The sequence below is a fragment of the Adelges cooleyi genome, unplaced genomic scaffold (assembly GCF_023614345.1).
Source record: "Adelges cooleyi isolate 19-005CV unplaced genomic scaffold, UGA_ACOO_1.1 ACOO_flye_CR_arks_rails_tigmint_CR_PRNA_638, whole genome shotgun sequence".
NCBI lineage: Eukaryota > Metazoa > Arthropoda > Insecta > Hemiptera > Adelgidae > Adelges > Adelges cooleyi.
Genome location: NW_026096338.1, coordinates 1891 through 12465, shown reverse-complemented (window position 1 = coordinate 12465; position 10575 = coordinate 1891). Strand labels below are relative to the sequence as shown.

General features: G+C 28.4%; 1 protein-coding gene across 1 annotated transcript; it reads right to left on the bottom strand.

The window, feature by feature from the left end:
- Nucleotides 1-6243: 6243 nt before the first annotated feature.
- LOC126844120 (uncharacterized) lies at nt 6244-8409 on the bottom strand (the record flags this gene model as incomplete). The annotated part of the gene is made up of 4 exons (XM_050581990.1): nt 6244-6471; nt 6965-7267; nt 7389-7468; nt 8253-8409. Coding segments are annotated over 4 exons (768 nt in total), but the record flags the coding sequence as incomplete, so codon positions are not given.
- Between the last annotated feature and the right edge of the window lie 2166 nt (nt 8410-10575).

Sequence of the window (10575 nt, the reverse complement as noted above, 5' to 3'; positions counted from 1 at the left end):
CAAAACAATTCATAGAGAATTTGGCCCCTTAAATTTTTGAATTTATTATTCATTTCTATTTTGAACGTTGTGAATACAACATATATGCCTTACTCCCTATCTCTCACCCCTATCTATCACCCCCTATCTCTCACCTCCTAACTCTTACCCTCTAACTCTCACCCCTACCTTTCACCCCCTATCTCTTATCTCTCTTACCAGATAAATCAGCTGTTATTTTCGTTATGATAACCGGTGTCGGTGTCGGTTTTTTCGTTATGATAAGCGGTGTTGGTTTTTTCGTTATTATGAGCGGTGTCGATTTTCCGTGTGTGTTCCATAGCAAAGACATAAAAATGTCAAAAAAAACCAGTATAGTGGTGTGAAGGCAAAGTGGGTACGCGGGAGATCACTGGTCTAAAGCAATTATGGCAAAACAAAATCTATACCACTATGCTACCCATGTTTTAATTTGTTGTATTGTAGTTTATTTAAAAATGAGATTTCTTTATATATACTAGATAAGAAATTTTAAGTACACTACGCTAGCATTTTAATTCATTACAGAGCCGTTTAACGTTATATCGCAAGTTTTTCTCACACAACGCGGTGACAAGATGCCGTTTGAGTAGATTGTGACAGTGATACCAACCAAAAATTTGTGTTTTCGTTATTCAAATCTGGTGCACTCAAAGTTGACTTGAAAAAAAAAATAATCATAAAATAGGAACCCTTCAATGTGCCGACTAGATACGATCTGTGATTCATTAAGGATAAGACACTCATTTTCTCGGAATATATTATATTATATATTATATAATATATATTTTTCAAAATTTTGAACATTTTTATCACCAAATCTTGAAGGCCAAAAAGGATTTTAGTTTTTTTTAATTGGCAACATATGTTTTTAATTACATACATTTGTAGACAAAAAATAAAAAAATATTTTAGCGTTTAAATTTTGAATTTTCATTTATTTGTTCATTTGTTATGACTTTAAAAAGATTTGATTTTTTGACTGTAGTTCTTAATATTTTCAATCGTACTACAAAAACGAGTAGTTTTATTACACGCATAAAAATAATTTGATTAAGTGGGTTTGTAAAACCAACCTGTGTACCTGTGTTGGAATAGGTAATCTGTAGATAAGATCCGTTTGTCTATCATTGTTTCAAAGTCTTTTATACCAGTGACTTTTTTTTTGTAAGAGTGTTATCGCCAAATGGACAATGCGGACATAAATATGAACCTTATGTGCTATCGGTTTTGGAAAACCGAAGAAATATGATAATTATTAAGAAAAAATGTAGTATCTTAACAAAGTCATAGCTAATGAACAAATAAATGAAAATTCAAACGCTAAAATATTTTTTTAATTTTTGTCTACAAATGTATGTAATTAAAAACATATGTTGCCATTTAAAAAAATAAAAATCCCCCTTTTTGGCCTTCAAGGATTGGTGATAAAAATTTTTAAAAATATAGTACAATGTGTACCAAAAAATCTTGGAAAAAAATATTGTTCAAAATATTTATATATTTCGAGAAAATTAGTGTCTAACCCTTAATGAATCAAAGTTGCCAAACCTTTATTCCAGTAACACACAAATTTAGTTTTTTAATTATAATGTACAAATATTATAAAGTTCACACAACACATATTTGATAGGTTTGTCTAATCTAACGTTTATATAATTGTATTATTTTTTTTATGCACTACAGCAGTTTTGTATTGCACAATAAAGAAAGTAAAGTATTGGTTACTAAGCTAATAAATATATCTTTTTTTTTTAGATCCGAAATACCCAGATATTACAGACTCGTTAGCCATGTACTATGTTTTAAAATATATGTGTTGTTACATAAAAGCGTGGAAGAGTACAAAAACTGCTGTATTATTGACCGCTAATCTTGAAAATCGCATTTGTATCTTAAGATATGGAAACGGCCAATTTGAAAAATACAGATACATTAATAAAATATTTTATCAAGTAGACAACATTGAGACAGACAATCTAGTAGCAAAACTAGAGTTACTACTATGATACGTTAGACAAAGAACCGAAAGTATTCTAAATAAATTTATAATACTTTTTTTTATTAAATTCAAATATTTTTTTTTTAAAGCACTACTAATATCTTCATCGACTAATAGGTATTCATATTTATTTTATTCGTCATATTATACTTTATAATAATTAAAATGATAGTAATAATATAATAATAAATGTAATATGCCTTTTAATTTTTAATTAGACACTGCATTCTATTTAATAAAAGTAAAAATGCATCAAATTTATGTTTGCCATGGTTTTTTTTTTTTTTTTTTATAAGAGCGGTCATTCATGATCTAATTTAAAAGAAAATATACTGGTTCTTGAGAGGACGCTATTCCGTCAAATTTAACAAATTTAAACACTACAGGCAAACTATTTGTAATTGTTTTATGTAAATAGTAACTTGGTTTTACATGGTTATGTCACCGTATTTACAAGCTACCTGACTTGCATATTTAATGTTATATTGATAACTAGGTATAGGATGTGGTTAAGGTTATAAAATAACGACATGGCTATTGGATTATGTAATTATTATTACACCAATGCACTAATCGGTGCAGTATGATTTCCCCTAGACAGAAAATGCATCTAACAACTACATTGGTTTATTAAACATGATTTTTTTCGGGACGACAACAAATCATTGGAGTAGTCGTCAAACGATGACTTTTCAACTTTTATGGTAATTTATACTGAAAGAAGGATAATTACTGAACAAATTATTATACATAAATACCACAGACTTGGGTTTTTTTATTTATCTTACTCCTAGTGCTGTTTGATTGAAAAAAACAAATATATATATATATATATAATATACAGACTTTAGTTAGGTATCATAAACCTATAATTTATATGATAGAATGCGAGATTTTGAAATATAACAGGTATAATGATATACATATGATAAAAAGCTTTTTGTATCAATTCCACTGTGAACCTAAAAGATTTTTTGTGAATCTTCCCAAATAATTGAGAAAATGTATTTATTTTTTGATTAGGCTTAAGCTTTAACAACAACTCTATACCATACGTACGTTGTACAAGTTAAGTTATATATTAGCATGTACAGCCCCACACATATTTAATAACTGTATTATTTTATCTACATTGTATTTTAGTTTAATCTTTTGCGAATCTCTCTACGTCGTCATTGGTTAACGTCAATAAGTATACAAATTTTATAAAATACAGAAGTTTTATAATAAAATAAAGAAATTTTTTATTAAAATATAGACATTTTATAATAAAATACAGAAATTTTATATGAAAAAAAAATTTATAAAATAAAGAAATTTTATAAAATACAGAAATTTTATAAAATATAGAAGTTTTATAATTAAGTATAGAAATTTTAATGGACACAGAAATTTTATAATAAAATATAGACATTTTATGAAATATAGAAGTTTTATTAAACACAGAAATTTTATAATAAGATAGAGAAATTTTATATGAAAATAAAAAAATTTGATAAAATAAAGAAATTTTATGAAATACAGAATTTTATTAAATATAGAAATTTTATGAAATATAAAAATCTTATAAAATACAGAAATTTTAAAAAATATAGAAATAAAATAACAGAAATTTTATGAAATATAGAAATTTTATAATAAAATATAGAAATTTTGTAAAATATAGAAGTTTTCTAATAAAATATAGAAATTTTTATAATAAAATATAGAAAATTATCCAAGAAAGTCCACATAATTCGCAACATAAACGGTTTGAATATATCAATAACTGTGTGATAGATCCTCGCAGAATTTCTTGCGGGATTCATTTCTTTACCTTGAACAAGGGGTTCTTTATTTATATGTGATGTAAATAATGTACTAATTTCTGTCCACGTGTTTTTCCCAACATATGTGTTGCACAGTCTTTCTAAATTGTCAGTTACTTTAAAGTCAGAATAGAATACATGATAATGTATTCATTATTTGTATTATAGTCTTGGCATTGCTTAAAAGCAAATATGCCACACGACGTTGTTTTAGAATCATTTTTGATAATACAGTTTCGAAAAAAAGATTAACTTGGACTGAATACATTTAAATAGTCCGATGAAAACGAATACAAAAACATAAAGGAACTCACAGCGTTATACCATATTGTGTAAAACATTTGCTACAGAAATAATTAAACCAACATTATAATATATAACTATATATTTCATGTCAAAAAAAAAAAAATTCTAATTACATTAATTTTCTATATTAGACATAAAGGAGCGGTACTTTAAAATTTTAATTAATAAATAAATGTAAATATGTTGAAATTTAAAATAATATTATTACGAATATTGTGCATGCAGAAGATAAAATTAATATATAATTGTTTAAGCTTGTTTGTCATCATCAGATTCAATGGTTAGCTCAATTTCCTCTTGATTTTTAGTCTTTTCATAGTAGCAAAAAGTTATTTTCAAGAAATTCGCAAAGTTTGTTTTATCTCCTAAAAAAAAAAAATTATATTTGTATGAGCAATGGTCAATACGAATTATGATTGATTCGTTAATGTATTTTTGCAGATCTACCGTCGAAATTTTGAGGATGACCGCCTTTTGGCTTATCAAACATATCATGTCTTGCGAGTTCCACCCAAGAAGAAAACTCTTCATGTGTGAGGAAACCATCACTGTCTTTGTCGTAACTAACAAAATCTCTTAAGAATCTCTGGACTATAAATGTATCCATAATCCCTTGTTCATCCATGTGTTCCTGAACCGTTTTCAATGTAAAAAATAAAAAACCAGTACAGTGGGGTCGGTGCATAGTGGGGACGGAGCATAGTTGGGTCGGGGCATAGTGGTGACGGGGAGGTCACAGGTTTACAGGAATTTTTAAATCTGAAAGTGATAAATCACTTTCGAAAAAACGCTTCGATGCAAATCGGTAGTTAGTATTTTCAAGCCAGTACAGTCCAAACCAAGCACAGTATAAACCAGCAAAGTTAGAAAGTTTTAAATGAAGGTTCTGTATTTACAAATGAGCATCGAAGCGTTAATTTGAAAGTGATTTTATCCGAGTGGACTAGTACAGTAGAGTATTGGCATAATGTAATCAAAGCAATGAGGAAACGGAGAGGTCACAGGTCTACAAGAATTATCATAAATAAAAGTGATAAAATTGAATAAAATCGCTTTCAAATAAGAGTAAAACCAATACCTTCTCGCTTTGCATCGAAGCTAAAACATTTTTCTGGATTTTTGTGTAAAAGACATCAAAAGTGGTCAAATTATATGTTTTTTGGGTCGGTGATTACGAATTTAATATCAGTTCTCAATTTTAATCATCCGGAAAGAACTTAAGTAAAAAAAAAAAAAAAATTGAATTTGTGTAAACTTTAAGTCAAAAGTGGTACTTGAGCACAAAACCTAATAGTATCATTCTGCATAGATATAAATAAAATTGTTTTAATGATTTGATCACTTTTTTTTAAAGATTTTGTGTGTTTTTGTTAAAATATACGCAATGTGCGAAAACACGGTTTTCCGGCAATTAAAAAAAAACTGTAGTGCCGAATTTTTCACCCGCTTAATATGTTATGGATACATATGAGTTCCAACTACTGGCAAATTTTCAACCCAAAAGTTTTAAAATTACGGCTTAAAACCCCGAAAAACAAAAAAACTTGAACCCCCCCTAGGGGGGCGGGAAATGGGTATATTTTGAATTTGACAAAACTGACGTGCGCGGGCATACCAAATAAATATTTCTTATACATTTCAACTCGATCCGACTCTTTTTCTCGATACTATAGCCAGTAAAAGTTCTAACTTAAAAACTCGTACGGTTTTTTTTTTTTGTTTTTTCAACTTTCGTCTGTGAAGACTTAAACTTTTTCAACTTTTACCCCCCTCCAAAGTACAAACTAGACAAAATTTGTGATTTATAGAGTTGCTGTTCAAAGGAATTGGTCTAGTATTAAAAAAGTTACAGTGTATACAGCGAAAAAAAAAGCCCACATCAGAGTAAAACCAATACCTTCTCGCTTTGCATCGAAGCTAAAATATCGTTTAGACAATCAAAAAGTTAATTAGCAGGTAATGTAATAATACAGCGAAGAAATTTTATGTTTATAAAAAAAATTAATAATTCGTATTTTGTGTACCGTCCTACAGCGTTCTGCCGTAACCAGCATCAACTCCAACAACTCATGTGCGGCGGATCCTGTGCAGGTTTCAATAAGTATTATTTCAAATATTATGTATTATAGCTGAACGTATGAAACGTGAAAACTTTAACATTATATTCTTACGGTTGGATTTGAACAGCATCTTCGAATCATGTTTCGGATCAGCCATACCAAACTCTTTGAAGATTTTTTGAATTTCCAGAGGTTCAATACTACCGGAATCCGTTTTGGGACAATTATTATACAAATCAACGAACTTTTCTATTTGCTGTAGGTCTAAACCATAACCCTATAATGTAAGCATTCATATAAGAAAGCAATACTTAAGATGAACATTTCAATGGTATTAATCAGACTGATAATGTTATTATCGTAAAATTCGTATGATTAGAAAACAATGAATTTAGTTTTTTGGATGTATATTCAAATAAAATAACAATTAATATTCGTTTGATACTTTATGTTTTAAAAATGGCAAAACTGAAAAAAATGATTAATGAAATTTCAAAAATCAAATAATTCAATTTGTTTTATTGTGTTTTAAAAACATGTTTTATTTGCATTGTTCGTTTTTACATAATACAGATTTAATTTAATATATATTTTTAAGAATTTAAAATAGTACTATATTTTTATTGAAAATTCGAACTTTCAAAGTCTCAACAGACCATTGCTATTTAATATACAACGATAAAAAGTTCGTTGTTTTATAAAGCTTTTATTTAATAATCCGCTAGAGATTATATTTTTCCACTTTTTGCACATAATATAAAATTGCTTACTTCTGGTTTTATTTCCAACATTATCAACAAGAAATCCGCTTCATTAATAACAAATTGAGCTTTAATTGAATTCAAATTTAAAAATTTCGACATTGTGTAACCAGCCTTTGAAAAGATCCTTTTTTTTTTATCAACTTTAAGTTTTTTGACTACTTTATCGATCTCCGTATCGTCTAATTTAAAATCTTCTAATACACCTGGTAGCTGTTGAAGACTAAGACGTCCATCTTGGTTGGAACTGTTTGCGTGTTCGGTAAACACACTGAGGAAAAACTCCACTTCAAAAGGTGTAAGCATTTGAGTCTATGTCCAATGTATACACACAAAAAACCAATGCGTTATTCATTTAGAGTATTACGATATTTGATTACGGTTGATGTAATTTTTTTGTTTTTAGTTTTAAAAAGTAATTTTAGACCAATACCTGGAAGCAGTCGTGTGTTTTCTTATCTTTATACGCCAATGTCAACAGTAACATCTTTAAATCTACAGCATTGTTTCCGTCTATACGAATTGATTAGTACACAATTACTTTTAAGTCGTTCATTTATTTACAGTGTAGAATGATTAATTTTTGGTAATCGTGAAATTTGTCAAAAAAATGTAACTTTAAAGAGATCAAAAAAAGTGTCAGAATTTTGTTTTTCATTAAATGGTTAAAAACGTGAACATTTAAATTTGAATTATATAAGTAGCTAATTAATAGCAATAGCCAAATACATCTGTATCGTATTTTTTTTAATTTATTACTTATATTTCTGATTTTCTGTTGTATAATTATTGTGAACGAAGATTTAGATATAAACCACAGACTTTAAAATTAGATGACGTGTAGGTGTTATTATAAACAAATGTTTATTACTTCCGTTTTCTACCACGGTAATAACGGTTGTTTTTACTTACTAAAGTTTGAATTCTGATAACACATATTGGTGATATACTGACACGTACACAGATATACATAATAAACTAGATTGCTAACTAGTGATAAGAATTTTGAATTCGACGTGGGCCATTTTTGTGGGATAAGTGTACAATAAAATAATATATATTTGGGATGGAAGGTGAAGTACGGTAGATAGTTATTTCTATCTGCACGCATCACTCTACCGCAATCCACTTCCCATCCTACACTGTAAACTTAAATACATTTAAAAGTAATTCCAAAATTTGTTGTGAACCAGTCGATTAATATATAATATGATTCACATATCACAATGCATCTTAGTGCTACACTCTAATTGCCTGTATGTATCATAATGAATGGAAAATTAAAACAATATTTTACTTGAATCGCGATCAAAAAGTTTTTTAGACTCTTGAATTCCAAAAAAATTTTCCATAAGCTGTGTGATTTTTTCTTCGGCAATTCGGCCAGCAAACATTTTGTGATTTTCGTACAGATCAATAATTTCACATAGCTGTGTACTGTTCAGTCCAATGCTCTAAAATAAAATATCATCAGTTACAGTTACACTAAATGTGTATTGCCATGACGTGGCAGATCAACACTTATTTTATACACCGTTCTGTCAAACGAATGTTATATAATCTACACACATATATTAATTATTTTTAGACATGGTTTTATCTGAGATAAAGTAATATCTAAATACCCTTACCCGTGCAGACGTTAAGAGATACAACGCGCAAAGAATAACAGCAGTTTTAAAATGCATTGTACCTTTTTAAAGAATTAAAATGCAAACGAAAAAAAATTCAAACCTGTGTAAAAAAAAACGACTACGGGGACCGAAGTAATATAACGAATAAACAGTCGAACAAGTATTTTTTACTTGTTTTTCGTATTGGCGCAAGTGTAAAAACTATGTTTGCCGGCCAAATTTTATTAGACGTATTTGGTCGATGGCAAGGTGGAAGATGAAGGGTTTTACACACAACTGTAGATTTTTGTACCATTTTTTTGCACCAATATTATTTACAAAAACACGTATTTTTTTTTTACCTTGGATGCGGAGATGTGATGGTTTTTTTGTATACAATAAAAGTGTTTTTATTTGGTGTTGTTTAGCTGTTGATAAGAATCAACGAATGTATATGAAAAAACCTATTTATTATATTGCTTATTACACGGATAACAAAGAGAACAAATTATTAAGAAAACTCATGAAATAAACACAATTTTAATAATTCTACTGTCTTTACAATGCTCAATACTGGACCAATTCCTTCGAGTAGCGACTTTATAAATTACAAATTCCATCTAGTTGGTACTTTGAAGGGGAGTGTAAAATTTAAAAAAGTTTACTGCTTCACAGTTAAAATAAATAACATATTAATCGAAGAAAAAATTGGGAACTTCAGTTTTTCTTTAATTGCCGGAAAACTGTGTTTTTCGCAGATTTTGTATATTTTAACATAAACACTTTAAAACTTAAAAATGTGTTACCAAATCATTACAATATTATTATGGGCATCTATTCAGAATGATACTATTAAGTTTTGATACTCTAGTACCAGTTATAATTACAATTTTTGTTTTACTGAAGTTTTTTTTGGCTGAATGCGTTTTAAAATAAAATAAATCTTCGGCGTTTTGGATCGTGGCACAATTTTAAAATAATTTTTAGTCTGCATTTTCCTTTTATGCCCTTTCGCCATTAATATATAGTTTAGAGTCCAGGGTATTTTTCGTGGGCGCTAAACTGGATTAGTTCCATAACGCGTTATATTAACAAAAAAGTGTTGACACTGTTGTGTGCATTTCAGAATTATTATAAAAGAAAATTAGAGATAAACCAAATGAAGCAAATTTTAAAAGTTAGTACAATAGGCAGTTGCAAGTTGCTGGTAGTTATATATTTTCTACAATATTTTTCATAGTTCCTTAATTATGTTGCATTTAAAAAAACATTTTTGGTTTTTCCAATTTAAAACTATTTTAATTAATATACAAATCTTCACATAAGCATATCTTTTATTACACAATTTGTACTACACCGAGTTCAGTAATGCATATTATTACAATACAAACCTAATATTCTATCAGGTAAGTATCTCTAAAAGAATTTTCACCTTATCCGCGCGTACTCGTAACACGCACTGGTTTTTTTAAAACAAATTATGGTTCAAAACAAAATATTTGATCTAAAAAAATGTTAATTAGCTTAACGCATTGGTAAGTTGTTAGTAAAAATGTTTTAACATTGAGCCGCTTCAGTACATTAATTCTCGTTACTTCGTTTGAAAACTAGCCACAGCCACTCCCTGTCAATACGCCATATGCATATTTTTTTTTTTATTTGAAAACTGTTACAATTTTCAACACTCTTAATTTATTCTATTAGTCGTTGACCGATTCCAAGTAAGATTTATACAATAAGATTTAACACAGTTGGGTGTTAAACCATAAAATGGGTACTCAATCAAATTGTTTGTTATGTTTAACACAACTACTGGAAATTGTGAAATACTTTATTTGCTTACCAATATACAGTTCAAATCAAACTGCACAATATGGAATTTCCAAAAAAATATTTAGTATTTACAGTGAACTCATGAAAATGATCTGTGCATCTTACTAATTCTGTGTTCATGTATTTATGTTTTATTATTTGAGAGACATCTAAAGTGAACCCATACACAATGGT